We start from the raw sequence: 25,360 nt of genomic DNA on the forward strand, positions 1-25,360 counted from the left end.
CCATAGGTCATGTAGGTTTATGTTGTTAGGTAGTATGCTAACCTATATGTTAGTCTTCCTCTAAGTTTGATTTTGTTTAAGGAGGTCAGGTAAGACATTCTACTAGGTTAGGTTAGTATGCTAACCTTTATGACGCATGTGCAATTCACAGCTTTACTAATGCCTATCGCAATCATTATGCGGCTGCCGTACCAACATCCTGTGCCAAAACATAAAGCAATGACTGAAAACCTTAAACATAAAAACATGGGCTAAAGGTGGTAAATACTCCAGTCGGCAATTGATGTGAACCAGGCTGTGCCGTAGTAGTTTCAAGTTTTACCTTATTGTTTTACATAACTGATTGTTTGACTGTTAAACTTGTTTTCCTTTCTCTTGCATTGTCATGCAAGGCGTGTAGCATACTCTGGCATAGTCCTATTGTATGATTAGATTGTGTCTCATTACGAAGCTTTTCCTTAGATTGCTGTGGAAAGTTAACATAAATGTATTGTCAGTTTTCCAAAGGTAATTACCAATTTTGTTCATGAAAACTTACCTGACAGATAATATATAGCTGTATTTTCTGAAGTCCGACAGAATTTAAAAATTCGCGGCACACGCAGTGGGCGGCCAGGTGGTAGTACCCATTCCCGCCGCTGGGAGGCGGATATCAGGAACTATTCCCATTTTCTATTCATATTTTTTTCTGTCGCCGGTCGGTAAACAACTGTTTACAGACCTCCGCCTAGGATTTTTGAAAACTTCATTAGCCACTTAAGTATCCTAATTATTCTTTCGATTATTAACTTGGATTTGTGGCTAGGCATACGCTATCGTAAATTTTTTCATTGCATTCGATGTCTGAAGCTAGTTAGCCTAGTTTCAGACTTTGTTGTCTGCACGGTAAGGTGAGGCTACCGGAACTTTCGGTAGACACTCGCTTAGTATATATGACGTTTACATGTTTTCTTTGCATAAGGTAATTGTGTAATGTGTGACTGATTACGGAAGAAGGAGGATTCATTTACGCATTTAGAGCGTGTTAGAATCAGGAGTTTTCCTCCACAGTAAACAGAAGTTAGAAATAATGAACCTTCTAACCTCCTGTAGATTTTATTTGGCCTAACCCTGTGGTATGGCTTACGGGCCTAGAAGAAGTGTCTGCTAGAGGATTACATCAAGTAATCTTAGACTAAAGTGCTCGCTCTCCAATCAGTGTTGTGAAGTGTAGTGCCCTGTGTTGTGGAGGGGGCGTCAGATCGGCCCATAATGCCTCTAGGCCTGGACCTCTGTCGGACTCCATGACTCAGGGAGGAGGGCATGTCGAAAAGCCGCAAGAGGGGTAAACCGGTTACGGGGGCTTCCCCACCGATCTGGCGTCCCTGCGGCAGAACCTGTTGACGCTTCCCAGGCTGCTAAAGATCGTGCACGTGCACGAATCTTGAAGGATTGCTTCTCGTCCTCCGAGGCGTCCTCCCCACACAGGGGTTGGAGTTCTCGGAAGGACTCGCGCCCCCTAAAGAAGCTTGAGAGAAGAGGACGCTTCACGTCCTCTCTCGTCACGAGAGGATGAAAGATTAAAGAGACCACATTTTCCCTTTTAGAAGAATGCACTGGCTCTTTTCTAAGGGACATTTAAGGAGGCTCATTCATCTTGCCAGAGAGTGATTTGAGCCTCCTGCGAGTGAAACGCTCATGTATATATCATTTATACATTATTAAGGATTATACATTATTAAGGAGGTCATTCATCTTGCCAAGAAGAGTGATTTGAGCCTCTGCGAGTGAACGCTCATGTATACATCATTTATACATTATTAAAAGAGGCTCATTCATCTTGCCAGAAGAGTGATTTGAGCCTCCTGCGAGTGAACGCTCATGTATATATCACTTATACATTATTAAGGAGGTTCATTCATCTTGCCAGAAGAGTGATTTGAGCCTCCTGCGAGTGAAGCGCGTCATGAAGTTAGAGCTGTTTCAACTCGCTAGCATTCCAAAGAATTTGGTAATCAAGGACGTATTCGTCTCCTCTCCTCATGGCGCTCCGTATACGTTATGTAACGTTCGCTTTACTTCGAAAAAGCAAGCTCATAAGTTTGACGGCCGGCAAGCTGCTTTGCTTAGTCAAACAACTTATGTCTCTGGTCGGCATAAGAAGGGCAATTTAGACGTGAGGAAGCTTTTGGAGGTGCTCGACGTCCTATAAGTAGAGACAGTTCTCTAGGAGCTCGGCAAGCACCTTGCGGAAGACGAAAGCCATACGTCTTCCTTTAGTGTTCACACTCTTCAGGACATCGTGCGGCTCTCCATGGAGACTCGCATGAGGTGACGTCCCATTAAAAATTATTCAATGTCATACGCAAAACGCGGTTCGTCATAACATTGAGATGTTGGCAAGGTCGCTCGCCAGGACGCCTCTTGGCGGGCCTTGCATGCATCAAGGCGCCTCAACGAGTTCCTCTCTGAAACGTCGTTCCAGAAGACTTTGGTGTTCTCTGCTCAGACACGCTCGTAGCTAAGCAGGACGTTTTTTGAGGACGCTTTCCAGGACGCTTTTGTTTGAGGACGCTTTTGTGGACATTCGCCAGGACGCTTCGGTGGAAGCTCGGCAGGACGCTTTGCGAGAGAAAAGACTTGTTGAAGGCGTCTTATTTGCTGTTGAGGACATTTCTTTACAGAAATTTTTAAATAGGATTCGGAGTTAGCGGAGAGACATACCCGAATTTTTTCTTCGATCTCTCTTTCCTCTTCATCGATTTCTTTGAGAATCGGGAAGATTATATACTTGGATTCCTGGGTGACTTTCGGTCATGTTAAAGGGTTTTCCCCCCTATTAGCAAAGTGCTAATAGTTTTGTCAAGTCAGGACGTTTTACCCCATTGTCATTAAGTGGGGGGGACCCCTCATAAATGGGGTAGTTCTCATTGACATAGATTTTAACGTTTTTATCGTTTAAGCGGATAAACTCATTAACAAATTTCGGAGAGCTCTCATTCATTTTCAGAGGCTCATCCAGGGGTTAAGAGAAAGACTTGTAGACTATCCAGGAAGTCTTTTGTCCAATATCATAAGAACATTGAACGGTCTTTTTCGATCCTCGGTTCTCTCTTGCTGAATCTCTATTCGAATATTACTCCCTTTTCTTGGAAAAGAGTCTTGGCAAAGAGTCAAGGAGTTCTTTTTAAAAGTCTCGTTCATTAGAACGTGGACAGTCGTTTTCCTTTCTTTCTCTCTTCCTCGTCGAGGAAAGATGTAGTAGAGAATTCGATGTTCAAAATTGACTACAATACTTACGTAGTTTATCTTTGCGTCATTTTGCTAACGCATGGGTCAAGTCATATACGCATATCGTATTTACCTCTGCGGATAGAAGCCGAAAGAACTGTTGTTTAATGTATTTATTTGACACTCCCTTCAACCTTCCAAGAGTTTTCGGAGTAAGAACAACTCTTCAGGTATTGTTACGACAACACCAACTCAGCTTCTGTATTTAGCGAATTCTGTTTCGTTTAAATAGGCCTGCTTGAGAGTTTCCTTTTGCTCGATAATATCATACCTATTCCTTCGTAAAGGGAGTAGCTGGCAACTCAGGCAGATAGTATTCTGTTCACCATTGAAGCTTTTCTTCGAGGAAGACTTCTCCTTCACTCTTTTTGATAGAGATCGAAGGTGGTCGATCTCCAATCCTTTTGTTTTCTTGAAGGAAAGAATTTAGGATGGAGATGGTTGTTCAGAATACTATAAATACTACGTATATTAACCTCGCGACATGATTCTACTAAGCAGTTGAATTGTCCGAGGGGTAGGCGCATATCCTAGTTATTCTACGGATTGCGACTTAGAACGAGAAGTATTCTAATGAACTGCAACACCAACTCAGCTTCTGTATTTAGCGAATTTTGTTTCGTTTTAAATATGCCTGCTTTGAGAGTTCCCTTTTGCTCGATAATTTCATACCTATCCCTCGTAAAAGGAGTAGCTGGCAACTCAGGCACATAGTGCGAGGACGATGATCAAGGCTGCTGTTACTGTGATCTACGCAGTACCGGCTAGCTCGGTGTCATGCGCGGTTGGTTACGTCTCTCTCCCTTGCGGGAATGGCTTAATAAACCGTCTCTCTGCCCTACAATCATGGATTTTAGCCTCGGGTTGAGGAAATTTCTAGTAATCTTGAATGATCATACCTGCCGTTTACTTAGAAAATTTCAACAAGATATCTCTTATACTTGTTAGGTGCGGGTTTACCGCACGGTAACATTCTGACGAATCTACCGCTGCAAATAGCACTATAATAATGCTCTCCTGCTTATGCAAAGCGCAGCCTTATTTAGGGAAGGAGCATGGCTGAGGGGACATGGATGAGTTTGCTGGGGACCATTTCCTCGCTGGAGAAGCTTGTTTTCCCTGAATAAACAGCAATTCAGACCTCTACAAATTTTCCTCACGAAGAAATTGGAATAACATCAAAGATCTTGTAATTCTAATTTTCTCTCCAACGGCCTTGAGGATCACCTCAGGTGATAGCGAGAGGGTGCCAGACATCCGAACAGAGAACAGATGTTCTGGCACATTGTCTGAAAGAATTGGAAGCCAAATTGGTCGGCTCTCCAGTTCCTCGAAGGGTGAGTTGGATCGAGTGGCCCAAATCATCTCGGATAATTTCTCAGCTCTCATAGCTCGAGAAGAGAGAATTGGTTATGGGCTTGGGCACGGAACGTAACGATCCTCAAGAGGTTCGTTAAACTAGTGCACGTCCGTGGGGGTCTTCTCGATCGAAGGCAACAACTACTGACGTCTGAGTAATCCTCACTTAGAAGTATGTCGAAAGTGAGGAGAGACTGAGGGCGTCCTTTCGTTAAGTTTTTCGTAATATTGAAGACGAAGGAGCTTCCTCTTAAGTTGTTCCCTTATTCATGATCCTAGAGGATTAGCTTTATCGCACATGTTGGCCTCTAAGAGGTTGGATTCACAGAGGTCAAGTAATTCAGAGAATTGTCCAAAGACCCTTCCCGAGAGAATCGGTGTAATCTAACATCGTCACTTAGTGAAGTATCTAATACTCTCCTCTCTGACTATCGAGAAGCAATAAGATCTTCAAGATTAATGGCAGTCTCTTGGCCAAGGCAAAGCAGTGCTGCCTATTTTTCAGTTTTCAATCGGAGGGGGCCGTTTCTGGAGATAGTGAAGGGAAATGACTGTTCCTCCACCTCGACCTCTGTGAATTTCGTTATGGTTCTATCTTTCCGTATGAAGTATGAGATAAGATAGAAGTCCTAACTATTGTAGAATATCCAAATGATGTTGTTGACGGCCTCTAGGCTCAGAGATTCTTCGGTTCTGTCAAAACAACAAAGCTTCACGATCTTGAGGTCTGTGGAGATCTTGATATTCTTCTGGATCAAAGGTTCCGGCATGAACTTAGATGTAGTCTGAGTTTCTGATGCCAAAAGCATTTCGAACCTATCCTTTCTGCGAACTTAATACACGTGACCAGAAAGGCTAATATTCTAACCGCTCTAGCCACGGCAAGGAGGGTTAGTGAGGTTTTAGCCATCATCAGAGGTTTTGGCTTTAAAGGACATAATGCGGTCTGTCCCCTCTAAGCCTTCCGTTCTTGATAAGAACGAAAACCTGTCTAACCCTTGACCCGAAGGCTTGGAGACCACGGGTATGGCACAAATTATTGGGCAAGGGCATTAGAGAGTCCTGTGCCCTGTAGGGTCTCTCAAGTTTTATCTTGATAAAACTATAGAAAGTCAAGGTCAACGGACAATCTGCGGTGTTCCGTAAAAAGACCAGACTGGTTCATGTCCAAGAAACACCCTGGCATTATAGCCAAGGAGTTCTTTTAAGAGGTCTCATTCATTATGTTTGCATAAAGATTTGAGATTTTTTCTTAATATCAATGCTCAAGAGGTGAGGGCGCGGCCTCGGAAGCATTTCAAACAGAGCATGACACTCAGTAACATTTTTTTTTTCCTGAGTGTCACGCTTTAGCGAAGCAACTCTGGGTTCGCTTCACACTCACACAATCTGCGGTGTTCCGTAAAAAGACCAGACTGTTCATGTCCAAGAACACCCTGGCATTATAGCCAAGGAGTTCTTTTAAGAGGTCTCATTCATTATGTTTGCATAAAGATTTGAGATTTTTCTTAATATGAATGCTCAAGAGGTGAGGGCGCGGCCTCGGAAGCATTTCAACAGAGCATGACACTCAGTAACATCCTGAGTGCCACGCTTTAGCGAAGCAACTCTGTGTTCGCTTCACACTCCCGACGGGATGTGAAGACGACATTTCAGATCCGTAAGTCGCTAGGACCATACATATCCGTAGATATATTATTGGGTGCAGGAAGCAACACGAATCCTATCCTATAGATAAGGGATAGGTGTGCTTTTAACTTTGAAGGGTTGGTCGCTTGAGGCGCGTTCCTTTTCTTTAGCCTAGAAGTTATGGAACTAACTTTGATAGGTTAGGTCAGGTGGTGGTTTTAGCTTCGGTGCCCTCAGAAGTATGGTCATATGGTCTAGTCACATTGTGGTCACGCCCCCGTTGACAGATCATCTAGAGCGCACCAGCATTACAGGTCTCTACCTCGCTGGCAACTCTAGTAACGCAGAAGCAGCCTTTGGTGACAGTAATCACGAAGTCGGCTATGCTAACAGGTCAGGAACCAAGATGTATATCATCTACTTAATTTAGTTTCCCAAAAATCCTATTCTGTCTCTTCCCACCATCCGAAGGTGGGATTCAGCTATATATATATCTGTCAGGTAATAGTTTTCGATGAACAAAATGTTATTGTTATAATACAATTAAGTTTGTTCATACTTACCTGGCAGATATATATAATTAAAGTGCCCACCCACCTCCCTCAGGAGACAGTGGCACTGATAAATATGAATAGAAAATGGGGAATAGTTCCTGATTATCCGCATCCCAGCGGCGGGAATGGGTACTACCACCTGGCCGCCCACTGCGTGTGCCGCGAAATTTTTAAATTCTGTCGGACTTCAGAAAATACAGCTATATATATATCTGCCAGGTAAGTATGAACAAACTTAATTGTATTATAACAATAACATGTTTTTACATTTAATTTGTAGCCAAGTTTGTGAATTTATGATTTTCAACCACTTAGTCTAGATAGTCTAGATTTAAAGTAAAAAACACAAATGGGAATAAATTTTGTGTAGGTTTTTACAAATTTCATTAAAATTTCTTCAGTGCAGAAAAATTTTGCAATTGCACGGTAGAACTTTGCAAGGAGGTATTGTTTATAAGTAGCATTCCATGACTGAACAGTGTACAAAAAATATGTGTATAATCAATTTCTGTACATTTGAGGTCATTTGAGAAATGTACCATCTTTTGTATGTTTTGTGTTTTGGGGATGGTACTAAACAGCATCCCACAGACCTATTCTTTAGCATTACTTGACTTTCCTTCTATGAGGTACCTTTTCTCTTGACAAAAATCAGTGAGATATTGTCAGTATAGGTAGTTGATGTTGCTGTATAGTCAATCAAATATCAACATAAAAATATTCATACTACACATGAATAGCCTGTAATGAGAATTATTTGGTTACGTAAATGGAATTTGAAGCAAGTAAGTGAACTGAGGGGATTTGATATTTTTCTAATAATTAGCAGGGATTCTGTGCATGGAAATGGTTTACAAGTGAAATTTTTTTATAAATATTAACCAAAGTTCCCATTACGTACTGTGAATGGCAAAACTATAGGGTTACATCATACCCTAGGGTGCCAGCTTTTACATGACTGGTTGGACAACCCCCCCTCCCCCCTCAACCCTGATCTTTGGCAGCATTACCGACCTGACTAATGGCAATGCCAAGAAATATTGTTGCTAAGTTTGGTAACATCAATGACAAGTTTTGATCTCTGCATGATTATTACCTTGATAACTCTTACTGTAATTTACAGTGGAAGTTGGTGAGAAGAAAACCAATACAAATTGATGAGGTACAACATTTATTAAGTGCAGAAGCAATTCTAACTTCCACAGGTGTTACCTCTAGTTTGACCGAAGATGCACACAAAATTTCAGGTGAATTGGATAAAAACTTTTTTTAAGAATATTTTTCTTTTAAACATAACTTTTTTTTTTTTTCAAAGTACATCTCTTTTATTTATCATTCAATTGAAAAAAGTAATAGCAGAAAGTTTAATTCTTATCAAATAAAACAGCAAACTCAAAAATCTAACATGTGATGTATGCTATTTAGACAAATAATTTAAAAAATGCAATAAAAATACCATAAAATTATATATTAAAACTTGGTAAAAAAAATTTTTTTTTTTTTTTTTTTTGAGAGAGAGAGAGAGAAAAAGAAATTTGTCGATGTGTTCTCTCACTATCTTTATTCAAATTGTGTTTTAGATTATTAAATCCACTCATAAGTAAGGGAGTTTTGGGAATTTGAATATAGAAAAATGTAGGTTTTGAGAAAAATGCGGTTAAAGTTTTGCTAGCCATTTATTTTGCTTTTATAAGCATATAAAGTTTCTTGGAAAAGCCTACATGGCACCTGTTCCCCTCTCTATTATAAGAGATATTCCCCCTCCAAAAAATCATCACTTAAAGAAAATAGTTTATATTATTTTTAGGGGGTTATCATAGAACACCATTCAACTCTTGTGCTGCCCAGGTTTTTAGGAGGCTAATGAGCCCCTCCGTCATATCCTCCTTTTGATGGTCTTTTCTGCTTCTTTTGCTTTCTTGAATGCATAGCAGACATTTGTTTCCTGGTCTTTTCTTTCATCTGAAGGCTCCTGATAAAACACCAACATCACCTGCTACGTCAGGGACAGCAATTGCATCTTGAAATTGCTGATTCTCTTCCTCCTCCCCCTCCTCATCATCAGATAACTTCAAAACAAAGTTGTCGGTGGCATCATCATCATCTTGATATATTTGTACAAGGGAATAATAGAGTTCACTTGGAACTTCGTAATAGGAAGTATTTGGCATCTCCTTAGCACACGTGGTTGGTGGCAACATATGAGAAGCCACAACATTAGCTGTGCCTATACTTTTAACTTCAAGATAAGTTTTGATGTTGCAAGAGCTTGCTTCCCTTCGCTTACTAAACTACTTTTTTGGCATGTTGGTAATATATTTAATACACAATTGATGTCCAAAAGTCCGAGGAAGAGTTGCAATCGATTGAAAATAACAAATACACGATTACATAAAACAAATATAAAAATTCTCTCTCAGGACGACTGGCTCACATTACTCAGTCATGGGAAGAGTTGCCATCTCTCTCAGGAAAACATATTGCACGGCATACAAAACAAAATGGAATGAAAAGAAATAAAATACTTGAAGAATTGATGCAAATAGAAATAGTAAAACTACCCCTAACCAGACCTTTAATTCTCCACTTGGGTATGGCCTTTAAACCATTTAAAAGGCTTCATATCGATATTATCTTACGCGTGGCAATGGCTTGGACCCAGATCTGTGGAAATATGACCACTCATTTTCATGAATTTGAGCCCATATCCAAAATTACAGGCTGCCGATACCCTTATTACTTTGGGTGTCATGAAAATTATGCAACCTGCATATTTATGGAGTTTTTCATAAAAAACCTCCAAGTTTTTATTATTCTGCTGTTTTGGAGCCATATTTCTTCTGTCGGATTGGTGTTGTTACCCTGGAACATTCGTCATAAACCAGAAAATAATTTCCAATGAATATATTTGAAAAGTGTTGTGACTGCAAAGTGTCGTTAGTTGAAACCGTTGTAACCCGGCTACTGCTTGTACTAGAGTGATTTGCATGATCCATCCATATTTGCCCCCCCAAAAGAAAAAAAAGAACTGCTAAGATGTAAGATATTACCTTGCATTCCTTATGACCATGAAAATTGATGGTAGTTGTAATGTCCATAATTTGACCCTCTTTGTTACTAAATCTATTACATAGTTATTTATAGTTATTTAGAAGAAACACTTGTAGGTAACATAGAATATTTATATTTGAAACTTTTTTTTTTTTCTTTAATTTATATAATTATATTCTATGGAAGCTCACTTAGCTGGTTGATGGCCATTTTAGTATGTTGCATTGTGGTTAATCTTGGCTCTATCATTTTGCAAAGGATTATGATTGTGTGGTTATTATAGGTTGGCTGTTTTCTCTGAACTGAGAATCCATTCCATGTACAGTAAGTTTGAATATCAGGTGAAGAACAGTTTTGGCTCATTCCATTGAAGTGCGCACAAAATATTTTGAGAAATGCCTAGTTTCCTAAGTAGCTCATGACCAACATGCTTAAAGAGACAGCCGCTAGGCCTATGCAAATTTCAGTAATTCTTAAGATAATTTAGAACATCAAATGAATGAATGACATTCAGTAAACCTTTATTAATTAGTTCAACCCAAAATATGATTGTGAAAGATCAACCTGTAGATTTGTAAAGTTTTCACATATCCCTGGTATGTACTGAATTGAACATTGCACCTCTAAAGAAGTTGGTATCTTTCAGATACGCTCCCAAAGTACAGCAGCTGCACCAGCAGAGCAAGTGGAATCCGTACGGGAGAAACGACTCAAGAAATTCACAGTCTACCGATGGGATCCCGAGAAGCAGGGAGACAAGCCTCACATGCAGACGTACGAAGTAGATCTCAATGCGTAAGTCGTCTGAAAAGCTGGTGACTTTTCATTTCTTTTTCTCATCTGGCTGGCAGAGTGCCACCAGACACCTTCAGCAGTTGGTGGTAGTGTCTGCCTCCATGTCAGAAGCTTCATGATCTTAGTTAAAATGAAAATATCAAGTTTTTATTTTATTTTGTGATTATTGTCATATACAGAGATGTAGGCTACAATTACGTATTGATAAGCTTGCTGAATTTTATGTTCTCTTCCAGTTAAGCTTACTAGAAATTTTTAGTAAGTCCATAGTCCATATAAGGTCCATATATATAAGATCCCTTGCCAGGCCTACTGTAGGCATTATTTCTTTATCCTGTTATATAACTTTTTTTGGTGGTTTAATTTTGTTTTCAGGAATTTTTCAGCATAGCCGTTCAGTTTATGATTCAGTCAAATTTTTAACAATAGAAATTCATATTCTCTTTCTTCCGTTGGACTTTCCACCCTCTGCAACAGTTGTCTCATAGTGCAACTGCGAGGTTTTCTTTCTGTTCCACCTTTCAAACCTTCTTACTGCCTATTTCCCTTTTAGTGCTGATGACGTTTTTCCCAGTGCGTGGCCATTGGCCTAAATTCTTTATTCCATTTATCATACCAGAAACATTGTTTGAGTAGCTTGCTTCTGGTAGCTCTAAGGACTATTGTATGTACTGTCAAATCCACCTTAGTTCTGAAGTAGGCTTAACTTCATCTAAATAGGTATATGTTGTTTGTACTGTAGCTGCTTGATCGTTTGCACTTATACATCCAAAATGTGAAAATGAGTTAGTGACTAGGCTAGCCTAGACTATGGTACTGCTACACGGCACAAAAAATCTTCTTGTACTCGTGGCTTCCCCTTGGAAATATACAATAAATTGAAAATTGATTCTGTAGGAATATACAAACAATTGCTGTTCATATGGGAGCATTGCTCAGTGCAAGTTGGAATGTGTTGTTGAAACTTTGTAACAAGTTAAATAAGCTAACTGGAAATAAGTTGAAACTTTGGAGCAAGTTAAATAAGCAAACTGGAAAAAAATGGATGTGGGCAGGAAGGACATTTTCTCACTGTCACCAACACTCATTTTTTTTTTATTAATATTATATTTTCTGTAGCTGGTGTCGAGTTGAAACTTTTTTCACCACTTCCTCCATGTATGATTTCCTTTTGTAGAATGGTGGCTATACCTAAACTTAATCCAACCTAATTTACACCCTGCTTAGTCCCAGATGCTGAATGAAAAACTCTCTCTCTCTTGCAATATTCTTGGAAAATAATTTCATGCTTATTTTTGTCATTTTCATTTTTAAAGATGCTTAAGTAAAGCACAATTATTTGCCTTTAAAGTAAGATCAAACTCAGCAAGACTGCACGAAAAGAAAAGTTTCGGCAAGTGATATAAGGAGATGCCCCGTTAACAGCAAGTCAGAATATATGTAATGCATTTTTACTAAATATTGGTATATTTAAACTCTCTCCCCCCCCCCCCCCCCCCCCTACCCCCCCCCCCCCCCCCCCCCCCCCCCCCCCCCCCCCCCCCCCCCCCCCCCCCCCCTATCATGGAAAAGGTCAATACCAGAGATTGCTAGTGATCTGACCTAAAGTAGGATGTCCCCGTAAGGGGGTAGTGTCATCAGTGCACCTCATGTGGTGCACTTTAGGGATTACTTGAGGTTCTTTCAGCCTCCCTTCAGTTCTGGCTTCAACCACTTATATTCTATATTCCTAAAGTAGGATGTTTGGAACAGTTTTATATGAAAAGAGTAGTGCCTTGGATGGCAAATTTACATGCCTTAGGGTCATCTGCATTATTTTAATGTACTATTGCTAATTCTGAGTCTACTGTATTTGTCCCTTCAGTTGTGGACCCATGGTTCTTGATGCCTTGTTGAAAATCAAGAATGAGATCGATCCTTCTCTGACTTTCCGAAGATCATGCCGTGAAGGTATCTGTGGTTCCTGTTCTATGAACATTGGTGGTGTGAACACCCTAGCTTGTATCAGGTAAGCCTGTACTAGTGTGTATTGAATTGAGGTAATTTGTCATAGTTAACTGCTCTTACAAGAAATTGGTCTAAAGCATTTTTGGGCAAAGGGGTTTCAAGTTTTGTAGGATCACTACTCATCATTTTAGTAGCTTTTTGGGTCAAGCATATTGCATAAAATGATTGCTTGTCTTGCATAGAATGGTTGCTTATGATGGTAACAAAATAAAATTTAATCTGGACTTGAACCTGTATCAAATCCACTGAGGTGGTGGCAGGCTATTTGGAAAGAAATATAAATGTTTTTTCATGTTTGCTTCAAGTTAGACATGTAGCTATTGATGTTATTGCTCCTGGATTCAACAGATATGCATTTGTGGATATTGAAACGCAGCATCTGTACATAGACACTGTTGATATTAACTTACTTGCATCACAGAATTTGTTCTGAAAAGGTCCTTTAATTTCAGCAAAATTGACACCAACCTGACCAAGGCTACGAAGATCTATCCTCTACCTCACATGTATGTGATCAAAGATTTAGTCCCTGACATGAACAACTTTTACGAGCAGTACAGATCAATCCAGCCTTGGTTACAGCGGGACGATGGTCTTCAGCCTGGAGACAAGCAGTACCTTCAGTCTGTTGATGACCGCAAGAAGTTGGTGAGTCCATTATCTTTTTTAAGTATTGCTATTTTTTTTTTTTTTTTCAAAGGGGTAAAGTAATATTAAATAATAATACCTTGGAAAACATTATGGTAATTAGGCTATTGTTTTTTTTTGCTAGAATTTTCAAAGTTCCTTGTCTAAATAAGTGCAGACTGCTATTCAGAAGTGGGTTGTTATTAGAACAATATCTCATTTTACCTGTGGGTTTGCAGTGCGATCACCTCACACATTACGCTGTAGGCATTACTCAAGATTGTTTGCATTCATATCTTTCTTCCTTCTTACTTTCCACCATCTCCAAACAATTGTTTCATAGTGCAATTGTGTCATAGGTCTCAGTGTTTGGCCTTTTAATTTTATGTTCCAGTCCTAATATCTCGGTTTTGTACATGACTTCCCTGCCAGATATATACTTAGCTATAGTCTCCGACGTTCCGACAGAATTTCAAATCTCGCGGCACACGCGACAGGTAGGTCAGGTGGTCCACCTTACCCGCCGCTGGGGTGGCGGGCGTATGAAACCAATCTATCTCTCCAGCCAGATTTTTTTCTGTCGCTGAAGCGATAACACTGTTTGTGTTTCTTCCGATATATTCTTCATTTCTCGCTTGCCTGGAGATTGATTTGAACATTTTGGTGACGTATTCGCTCTATGTTGGCTTGGCATACGCTGATTGTGGACCGTTATTGACTTTGCGCTGGATTTTCCTGTAGAATGTCTGATTTTGATTCTGTTTCCAAAAACTCCGGTTTTGTTAGAGTAGTGTGACCGATGGATGTAAGGTGAGGTTACCGAAAGCTGCGGTGGACCCTCACACTTTCTGTTGTTAAATGTAGGGGGAATGAATGTTCGTTTAGTAACCCGTGTCAAGAGTGTGAGGTTTTGAACGAAGATGAATATAAGGCTCTTTCTTCTTTATATTAGGAAACTTGAAAGGGATAGGGTACGTAAAGCTTTCTTCAAGGAGCTCGAGCAGGTCGAGAATGAGTGAGAATGAAACTAACATTAATGTAGTTTTTAGAACCTTCCTCCCAGGTCTCAGCTCCTGCTCTTCCCCGCACCGAAAGCCGTAGATTCGTCTTCGGAGGCGGCGGCCTCAAAAGCTTCCTTGTGTTCTAAGGAAGACAAGAATCTTCGTACTGACGCAAGTAAGAGTGTCAGTGATGATAAGTGCAGTGTACCCAGTGATGTGGAGGGTGCGTCTGACCGGCTCCTTAGTGCCTCCAGGCCTAGACCTCTTCCAGACTCCCAGTTCCAGTGGAGGAGGAAAGTCGAAAGCCGCAGGAGGGCTAGGGAGAGCCCCACGGTCAGGCGTCCCCTCTGGCAGCAGATCCTGAAGTCGCTCCCAGGCTGCCTTGGATTCGTAAGAAAAGAAGAATATTCTTCGCCAGTGTTTTTCGTCATCCTCTTCTCCTTCGCCGAAGCGTGGGTGGAGCTCTAAGGAGGCGTCACGCCCGTTGAAGAGGGCTGCGGGAGGCTCCCTTCAGTACGTTAGCGTCCAGCCAGAAGACTTTTCTGATGTAGCTTCCTTGCAAGCAAAGAAGCCTAGGAGATCCGGTGATCGCCCTCCTTCTCCCGCGCCTCGCGCTGAGCTTGCTTCGGAAGAAGATCCTGGGGACTCTCCTTCTCGAGTACTAGCGGGTCCTACAAGCTCAGATCACAGCCTGGCGGACTCTTGGCATCGAGATCGCGTAGAAGAAGGATTTGTCTCTCTCCCGATCAAGAGATCGAGGCGCGTTTCGCGGAAGAGCGCTCTCCTTGTAATCGGCGTTCTCCTTCTTTGAGGATTCTTCCTACTCATCGTAACATTTCACGAGAGGAACACCACTCCCGCTCGGAGGTGTTGAGACGCCATTCGACGGATAGGCGCTCCTTGGACTATGAAGATATTTCCTCAAATCGGATTCCTGCCTCGGGTAGACGCTCAGCCCCTTCTGTTCTCCTTCTTCTAGAGTTCGTGCAAGAAGAGAGAGTCGCTCAGGTCATAGAAGACTTGGTTCGTCGTCTCCGTCTCTTCTTTCTTCTCCTCGTCTTCTCAGAGAACCTAGGGAATGCCCTTCTGAAAGTAGGCGCACTTCTCCTTCCGACTACTGTAGTCGGGCGTCGGATAACGTGACTGGTAGGCGCTCATCGCACGGAGTTCGCTCCTCCCCTCCTTGTAACGACATCAAGAGTCTAGTAGGAGCCCTGCTCCTGGTAAGCGTCATTCGTTTAGTAGCTGTTCTCCTGGAGAAAGACACCTTGATCCTCGTTTGCTTTTCGTTCTTCCTCTAGTAGGCGGCTCTTCGTTCTCGAGGACTCCCTATCTCCTGATCGGTCTCCTCTTGCTAGAAGTCAAGAACGCCTCAAGCGCCCTGATTCTGTTAGGCGCTCGGAGCCTTACAGACGTTCTCCCCTTGGTAAGGACCAAGATCTCGCAGAACGCCCTGTTTCGTTTTAAGCGCTCGGATCGTAGCAGCTGCTCTCCGCTCGTAGGCATCAAGAGCCTCTAAAGCGCCCTGCTCCTGAAAGGCGCCCTATTTTAGCAACGTTTCGCCGCTTGGTAGGCGCCAGGATTCCACTAAGCGCCCTGTGACAGATAGGCGCTCGGCTCCTAGTAGCCGCTCTCCTCACAATCGGCGACAGGATCTTAGCAGGCGCTCTCCCTCTCGTAGTTTCCCTAGGGATAGACGTGGTCTTTCTAGAGAATGCGAGTTTAGACAAGAATTTTCGGATAAGCGTCCTTCTTTTACAACTCGTCGTTCTCCTGTACGCCTTTGTTTTCTACTTTGGAATCTTCCTCCTCATTCAAGACGTTTGTCTCCTTCATAATCGCACTGTACCCCAGCTAGGAAATCATCTAAGGATTCTCATAAGGATCCTCATCCCCGTTCTCCTCCTCAAGAAGACCAGGAAGCCCTGTGGAGGAAGAAACTAATACATCGGCAACAGTTTTCTTCGTAACAAGAAGCCCTTCACAGAACTTCTCCTTCAGGAGTTCGGAGAGTCTTTGAGCCCTACTGCTCCTCCTTCTCCCACACTCGTTGTTCTCCACAGCGAAAGCAACGAAAGGATCTTCGTGTGTGAGAATGAAGCCGACTCTTTCTATGAAGAAAGCGCTCAAGAGTTTCGGTTCATGGATGCGTACTAAAGAGGAAGCGGGGAAAACAATGTTTGCCTTCCCTCCGTCGAAGCTTTCAGGAAGGACAGGATTTTGGTATGAGACAGGAGAACCCTTGGGACTGGGCCTTCCGTCTTCAGCTGACGCAGATTTTTCGGCACTAGTAGATTGGCCACTAGAAGATCAGCTTTGAATTCGGCCAAGAAGAACTACGTGGGCAATGAATGAAATGGATCACATTCTAAAAGGCATTTTTTAGAGTCTTGGAATTTTTGTTTTCAACTTTCTCGATTGGTCCCTCGGAGTCCTAGCCAAGAAAACTCAAGGACGGACAACGTTTTCTGGAGGATTTGAATTGTGTCTTATCCTGTATGGATAAATCGGTGAGAGATGGGGCCAGCGAAATAGCTTCACTGTTTGGAGCAGGGGTCTGAAGAAAAGATCAGTATTTTGCTCATTTTTAACAAAGTCGGGTCTCACATGCTCAGAGATCGTCTTTGCTTTTTGCCCCTCTCTCTACACAGCTGTTTCCTAAACACCTGGTTCAAGACATTTCGAAGGCTCTCTCTGCCAAAGCTACGCAGGACCTTCTAGCACAGTCGCAAGGAAGCCGCGCCCTACCTTCCAGACTAAGACAAAGAAAGCTAAGCCGACCTCTCAGGAACCCTTTCGAGGGGCATCTACCTCTAGATCCTCTTCGTTCAGAGGTCGGAAACCAAACAGAAGAGGGAGGACTTTTACGAAGTCAATCAAACCTCCCACAAGTAAGACTCAAGTCCTTCAGACAACTGTAGGCGCCAGGCTTTTACAGTTTGCAGAAGTCTGGGCCAGAAAGACGCAGATGCCTGGACCCTGTCAATTTTGAGGAAGGGCTATCTAATCCCGTTCTCTTCGACGGCCTCCCTTGACGAATACCCCGAGGGAGTTGACGGGCCAGATACAGGGACCCCATCATGAATCAAGCCCATCCGACTAGCCGGTAAGATCCAGATGCTGGAAAAGGAGGCGATCGAACTGGTGGCAGATCATCTTTCGGCAGGCTTTTACAAACCGCCTGTTCCTAGTTCCGAAATCCTCAGGAGGATGGAGACCGGTGTTGGATGTAAGCGCCCTGAACTTCTTCGTCGAAAAGAAGAAGTTCACGATGGAGACCACTGCCTCGGTGTTAGCAGCACTCCGTCCAGGGACTGGATGGTGTCCTTGGACTTACAGGACGCTTACTTCCACGTACCAATCCATCTTTCCTCGAGGAAGTTTCTAAGATTTCATGATGGGGGGAAGAATCTTCCAATTCAGGGCCCTGTTTTGTTTTCCTCTCCACGGCCCCCAAGTCTTTACGGCCATCCATGAGGAATGTGGCACAATGGCTTCACCTGGAAGGGGTGAGGATTTCGCTCTATCTCGACGATTGGCTTATAAGGGCCAATTCCAGAGATCGTTGCTGAAGGCCTTGAAGAAAACCCTGGATTTGACTTATTCCTTAGGACTTCTGGTCAATCTGCAGAAGTCAAGTCTGGATTCCCGCTCAAGAGTGCGTTTATCTGGGGATCCAGATGGAACTCTCTGAGTTTTCGGGCTTTTCCGTCACAGCAGAGGATAGCCGGGGACTCGAAAAAAGTAACACCTTCTTAGGGAAAGAAGTATGCACAGTGAGGGAGTGGATGAGTCCTGCTGGGGACGCTCCTCTCTCCACTGGAGCAATTTGTTTCCCTAGGAAGGTTGCATGAGACCGCTCCAATTCTTTCTTCATCGGAATTGGAGTCGTCCTTCTCAGGATTTGAAGTTCTCCCTGTCAATTACTCTTCAAATCAAGAAGGAGTTAGGCATGGTGGGCGGATCCCGACAAGTCTCGCAGGGACTGCCTCTTCAATCCCAGAAACCCAGCCTGGTGTTGTTCTCCGATGCGTCGGAAACAGGTTGGGGGGCGCGACTCTGGGAACCAAGGAGGTGTCAGGAACCTGGATGGGGCACCAGTCTTCCTGGCACATCAACAGGAAAGAACTAATAGCCGTGTGGCTTGCTCTGAAGGAGTTCGAGTCAGATGTGACAGGAGCAGTTGTGCAAATAAACTCGGACAACACCACGGCTCTGGCATACATCAGAAACAGGGGGGACGCATTCCTTCTCTCTACGAAACAGCAAGAGATCTTCTTCTGTGGACGAAGAAAAAGGGGGATAAAACTTCTCACCAGATTCGTACAGGGAGAAAGGAATGTAAGGGCAGATCTCCTCAGCAGGAAAGATCAGGTCCTTCCCACAGAGTGGACTCTGCACCAAGATGTTTGCCAGAGCCTTTGGAAGTTGTGGGGCAGGCCTCTCTTAGACCTGTTTGCAACTGCAAAGAACAAAAGACTGGATCTGTATTGCTCTCCCATCTCGGATCCAGGAGCAATAGGGATAGACGCTCTCCTACTCGATTGGCTCGATGGAAAGGACTCGAGTATACGCGTTTCCCCCCTTCAAGATTCTGTGCTTTAGCTTGACTTTTTTAGTTCGCAGAGTCAGATTCCGCGAGGATGACTTTGATAGCTCCCTTTTGGCCAGCACAAGATTGGTTCACAGAGGTGCTGGAATGGCTAGTGGATTTTCCAAGATCGCTTCCTCTAAGGAGCGATCTACTCAGACAGCCCCCACTTCGACAGGTACCACAAAAACCTCCCCGCTCTCAGTCTGACTGGCTTCAGACTGTCCAGAAACTGGTCAGAGCGAAAGGCTTTTCGTCAGCAGCTGCTAAGGTAATCGCCTGAGCGAGGAGGTCTTCCACATTACGAGTGTACCAATCGAAGTGGGATGTCTTCAGAAGATGGTGCAAGAGGAGTAACGTTTCCTCTTCCAGTACCTCTGTGAATCAAATTGCAGACTTCTTTTTATTCTTAGACTTGAATGTGGCTTAGTCGTTTCGACGATTAAAGGCTATCGTAGTATGTTGGCGAATGTCTTCAGGCACAGGGGCCTCAACTTATCGGAAGATAAAAGGACCTACAGGACCTTATTAGGTCGTTTAATACAACGAAAATGCAGTATCCTAAGACACCTAGCTGGAATTTGGATGTAAAAAAAAAAAAGTCCTTCAATTCCTTGGGTCCTCTTAGGTTTGACCCCTAATTCAGCCTCATTCAGAGACCTTACCAGGAAGACTCTGTTTTTGATGGCTCTAGCTTCCGCCAGAAGAGTGGGAGTGAGCTTCAGGCGATTGATGGTAATGTGGGTTTTAAGGAGGGTCTCTCATTTGCTCTTTCCTTCCTGGTTTTCTTGCAAAGAATGAGAAACCCATCAAGTCCATGGCCCAAGAACTTCGAGATTCGTGGGTTATCTTCTTTGGTAGGAGAAGAACCCGAGAGAACTCTTTGCCCAGTGAGAATGGTGAAATACTACCTTAGAAGAAAAGAGCAACTGAAAGCCAACCGAGAGGTCCTGTGGTGTTCAGTAAAAGAGCCTACTCGTCCATTGTCGAAGAACGCATTTGTCCTTCTTCTTGAGAAGCTCATCAAAGAAGCACAGGATCCTGCAGAGAAGAACATCTTAGGCTTCTTAAAGTGAAAGCACACGAAGTAAGAGCCATAGCAACTTCTCTTGCTTTCAACAATATATGTCCGTTGCGAAATCTGATGGAGACAACATTCTGGAGATGTCAGTCAGTGTTCGCGAACCACTACTTACGTGATGTGAGAAAATCACTTACGAAAAATGCTTCGCCTTGGGGCCCGTACGTATCTGCGGATTCAGTGCTGGGCAGGGATCTGGAACTCATCCTGTTTAGTAGTATAAATTTTTCCCCCCCCCCATTGTATTTGTTGTTGTTGGTTGCCTTATTAAAAGAGGATGCATGAAGGCATCTCTTTAGGTCGTAATATTAATCTTTAGTAGTTTGGTTAGGTGGTCTGATGAGTGTGGCTCCTTGCAGTAGTAGTGGTTAGGACCTGTTAAGATAGGGACGAACTCCCTTTAACAGGATCCGACTTGGATTCTACCACACAAAGGGATCACATATCCCAGTGGTAGATCCGAGAGTCTTTCAGCATCAGGTCACGTCCTAGCTGTAGCTCTCCAGGCAACGCAGACTCAGAGATAATATCAATGAAGTCTTCTGTCTGAAACAGGTAAGAACCAAGGTATTTATATCCTACAAAACATCAGTTGTTTCTTATCTCTCCTTATTACTTTAGCTGTCTCTTACCCTCCACCAAGGGTGCCAATCAGCTAAGTATATATCTGGCAGGGAAGTTCATGTACAAAAATGATATTGTTAAACTACAATAAAGTTTTGTACATACTTACCTGGCAGATATATACGTCTAATGGCCCACCCAGCCTCCCCTCAGGAGACAGGTGAAAGAGAAAAAAATCTGGCTGGAGAGATAGATTGGTTCATACGCCCGCCACCCAGCGGCGGGTAAGGTAGACCACCTGACCTACCTGCGCGTGTGCCGCGAGATTTGAAAATTCTGTCGGAACGTCGGAGACTATAGCTAAGTATATATCTGCCAGGTAAGTATGTACAAATACTTTATTGTAGTTTAACAATATCATTTCATATGGGCTCTTAGGTGGGTTTGATAATTGAGAATGTATTATAAAGTGAATCAGAAACATTTAAGTTTGCCTATATTTGATTTAAACTTTGGACTTGCTTTAATCTTCGTCCCTTTGTGCAGTTACAAACTGTAAATGAACTGCTTTACGAGGAAAACCTTTAATATCACTTATTTTGTTCCTAGGAATTCAGTGTTTCTGAGTTGAGCAAAATCTGTCTTTGGGATGCATTTCTGCCTAAAATAGTACAGAGTTTAGGCTTTGCATGTTATCTGTTTGTATGATTTTGTCAAAACAGGAAAATGGCTTACAAACTCCACCGTAGTTCCATAGTGGAAGAAAAGTCTGTGGAGATGGTGGTTTTAACCCAACTTATGTATCAGTGACCAGTTATAAATTTAGTCATTAACTTTGAAGTATTCTCTTTAAAATCAAATTATTCGTTTAGTAGGTATACATTTGTTATGGGAGGATTGGATTGCATTTTCCCTGATTTTTAGCAGAATTTTTTTTTTTTTTTTTTTTGTTGGGCTTTGGAAAAAGTTTTTACAAAGTATTGAAATCAGTCCTTTAAGTTAAAGTTTCTCCAACATTCTTAGGTCAGAGGTTTTGTTTATGAATGTGGGGTGAAAGTAGAATAGAAAAAAAGAACAAACAACTAGAATAGGACACCCATGGGGGAAGAGATGAGAGGGAAAAGTTGAAAATGGATAGCAACCTTATGGTTGTTCGGAAGGGACTTTTTTTTAAATCATAAAACTACCATCATCTAAAGTTGTTGCCAGGGATACAATGTTACATTGAAAGTTGACACGGTGACATTTTCCCTTTTATTTTTTCTTTATCAGGATGGTCTATACGAATGCATCCTTTGCGCTTGCTGTTCTACTTCTTGCCCATCATATTGGTGGAATGGAGACAAGTACCTGGGACCCGCTGTGCTCATGCAGGCCTACCGTTGGATCATCGACTCTCGAGATGAAATGTCTGAGGAACGTCTGAAAAGGCTGCGCGATCCTTTCTCAGTTTACCGATGCCACACTATCATGAACTGCACAAAGACTTGCCCAAAGGTGAGAGAAATGGCAATTTATACCCTGTGATGCTGGTACTATTCTTGTTTTGCCAATGAAGAGGTCTTGTTGTATAAATGTGAAACCAGATCAACCAGTTTACAGACTAATGTGGACTGGGGAAATGGGTATGTTCTCAAAAGCATTGCAAGTTAGCCGATGCATTTGGTGTAATAGTTTTTGTAGTTTTAATCCTTTCATTCACCAAAATTATTTTTCCCTATTAAATTTTTGGGTGTATTCTTCATATTTTTATTTCAGCACTTTTATAAGGAACAATGACAGTTGCTAATGATATTTTGTTCCAGTAAAGTAATGTCTGTAATTTTTTAAAAGTACAAATTCTGTGTAGCCTTTACTTAATGTGTATGTTATGTCGTGTGTTTTGTGATGGAATTGAGGTTCTACTTATATCTTTTTAATGAAATTTTCCTCTCATTCCAGGGCCTTAACCCAGGTAGAGCCATTGCTGAAGTGAAGAAGCTGTTGTCAGGAATTGCCAAGAAGGGAGACCCCGGTCTAGATGCATTAGGTGCTGCTAATTAATTTTTAATGATTTTATTTTTATTTTTGTTTCTCAAACCGTACACACGTGACACTAATATCCGGGTAAATTGTTCTATTTTATTGTAATTTATTTTAGACATCTTGATTAGCTAGAATTGTTTTCTGTGCGTATTTTTATGTGCATACAGTGTAGAGGGAAGTTACTGTACTCCCCTAAAAAGTACTGTAAATGTTGTATGTATTTTAAGAAGTTATTGTTTTTTATTTAAAACTTTTAAACTTGTAAATGGAAAGAAATCACACCAATTGTGTTACTCTACAGCTTACCATTGGTATCAGTTTATTAATATAGTCAAAGGTTGTGTATCTTCAAATGTTTTTAACTTTGAGTTTCATTAATTACTGTGTAGCAGACCTGAAATTTTCAGCGAATTTTAGCAGTCCTGAACCAGAAAAGGTTGCTGGCTGAAATTTTTTTCTTATCTATGTATTTTTATTTTTCTTATTTTCGTAGTATCAAAGCCACGGCAGGACTAGAGGGCAATAAAGGAGATAGTGAAAACCCTCCTTTGTATGAATGTATAGTGTAGATATTGCTGTATTTTTTGATTTCCCAAAATATATTTTTTGGCAGAAAGAAAGTGTCCTTTATGCATCACTTTGGGATGAATGAGGTTCTTTTTAACTTGTAAATACACTTTGAAGAGGCGATTATGCCCCTCACCCGCTATTGATTGGGTGTGTGCACCCCAATCATTAAACTACAAGGCAAAAGGTGTTTTATTTCATAAGCATTCCTGTTGTGTGAAAAGCATATTACTCTCTTGGTGGCTGTTATCCACTTGGCTTCATAAAGTAGGAATAAAGGTTATATGTAATTGCTGGATGATCATGGCTCATTCATAATCATATTGTATAGGAAAAGAAGTTGGACTTGGATTGGAAAAGAGACTCAGGGAACTGATGAAGAGTAAATGTCATAAAGGTATTAAACTGAGATTGCAACAAACAAGCTGTTTGTATGACCTACAATGTGTCACCCAAATCACTTGATCATAGGTCCCAGTGCTTTGCCTTTGGTCTAAATTTTGCATTCAATTGAATTCAGCTCTCAAGTGAAACTGTGTGGTCCTGTTGATGTCTGCAGGTACAGGTATACGTGCACTTACGAACCTGCTATGCCTAGTTAACAAAGATAGGATTTTAGTATCCTGATATTTGCTTGAACACTGAACAAACTTTGTACAGGCTGTATGTAGCAGCGTAGATACATGTGTTCCTTGAAATTGTAGTGGTTGTTTTAGGAAGAATACCATAGGATGCCTGTGCCATCTGCATATCACGTGATCCGCTGTAGACACTACTTAGAGGTTCTCGAAGCCTCGGTTCACATTCTATTTCAGTTCATATTCTATTTCCTCCATCTTCCCACCCTCTGCTAACAATAGTTGTTTAATAGTGCAACTGAAGTTTTCTCCTGAAGTCACATCTTTTCATAAACCATTTTCTATATCTCTTTGTTTCTACTTTGTGCACACACAAATGTTATTGCTCTATATATTTTGGTGGTATGAATTTACAGCCAACAGGCCGTCATGTTTGTTATTTGATATTGTATGTGGTGGAAACACTCGAAAGTAATGCTTGTATTGTGTTTACTGAAAGCCGTGTGTGTAAGGCAGTGGTTATTATTTCGTTGTCGTTTAAGGTCCCAAAGTGAAATTGTCACTGTTCATAACTTATATCCACATAGGAATTAGAGGTTAACTAATTTTCTGATGCCAGCAGACAAACACTCTTTACTTCTTGGCCTTTTTAGAGGTGAAAACTTCATGCTTCTGTGGGCAAATCTATCATGGCTTCAGTATTTAAGGATTGAATATTCAGCATTGTATAAATGACAAGGTTGGTGTGGATAACTGGACTTAGAAATAAGGATAATGTGGGTCAGTCCCAATCTTTAAATTTTTTGTTACTAAAATTCATTTTGGGAGAAAGCAAGGAGAGTTACCAGTTTGGCAATAATTTTAAGGGCCTATTGCCATCAGAGCAACCTCGATTGGTACACTAGGCATTACTAAAGGGTGTTTGCAACATCTTTTTGGTCCCTTATACATTATTGCCATTCCTGTGCACTTTCTTTGAGCTTGTCCATCCTTCCTGACTATTACCTCTTCGTACGACTGTGGATCTCTTAATTTTCTGGAGCTCTTTAGCTTGCTGTCCAACCACGCTAACTCCTATTCTAATCTTCTGTCCTAAAACTTTTGTCCTTTTTGTGTTGGGTCTTTTATCTGGAATCCAGAAAGATGAATAATATTTCTACGAAGCTGTGATTGAAGGAATTTACAAGAAATACATTAATGAATGTCATATGGAGATCCCGTAGGGGGGAATAGTTCCGTAAGTGCTCCTCACGTGGTCCCTGTAGGGTATTAGTGCTGTCAGTGAACCTAACCCGGTGCACTGTAGGCATTACGTAAGGTTCTTTGCAGCATGCCTTCGGCCCCTAGCTGCAACCGCTTTCGTTCCTTTTACTGTACCTTCTCTCATATTCTCTTTCATCTTACTTTCCAACCTCTCCTAACACTTGATTCATAGTGCAGCTGTTTTACCTTTCAAACCTTTTACTGTCAATTTCAATTTCAGCCCTGAATGACCTTATAGATCCCAGTGCTTGGCCGTTGGCCTAAATTCTATATTCAATTCAATTCCTCACTTAGTGGACTCTAGACATTTCTTAAGGGTCTGCAGTGCCCTTCTGGCTTACGCACAACCTCTACCACACTTTTTACTGTATCTTCATTCTTATTCTATCTTCCAACTT

General features: G+C 41.8%; 2 protein-coding genes across 2 annotated transcripts in view; one reads left to right on the plus strand and one right to left on the minus strand.

The window, feature by feature from the left end:
• Positions 1 to 25,360, minus strand: part of LOC135208027 (succinate dehydrogenase [ubiquinone] iron-sulfur subunit, mitochondrial-like) — a 62,699-nt gene that overhangs the window by 24,248 nt on the left and 13,091 nt on the right.
• On the plus strand, positions 10,493 to 22,747 carry LOC135208026 (succinate dehydrogenase [ubiquinone] iron-sulfur subunit, mitochondrial-like). Its single transcript, XM_064240138.1, has 5 exons — positions 10,493 to 10,658; positions 12,523 to 12,666; positions 13,118 to 13,313; positions 21,802 to 22,026; positions 22,471 to 22,747. Exons 1-5 carry the CDS (start codon positions 10,630 to 10,632, stop codon positions 22,570 to 22,572), a joined length of 696 nt encoding a protein of 231 aa, XP_064096208.1. The 5' UTR covers positions 10,493 to 10,629; the 3' UTR covers positions 22,573 to 22,747.

Source organism: Macrobrachium nipponense, chromosome 34 (genome assembly GCF_015104395.2).
Source record: "Macrobrachium nipponense isolate FS-2020 chromosome 34, ASM1510439v2, whole genome shotgun sequence".
In the NCBI taxonomy this organism is placed as follows: domain Eukaryota; kingdom Metazoa; phylum Arthropoda; class Malacostraca; order Decapoda; family Palaemonidae; genus Macrobrachium; species Macrobrachium nipponense.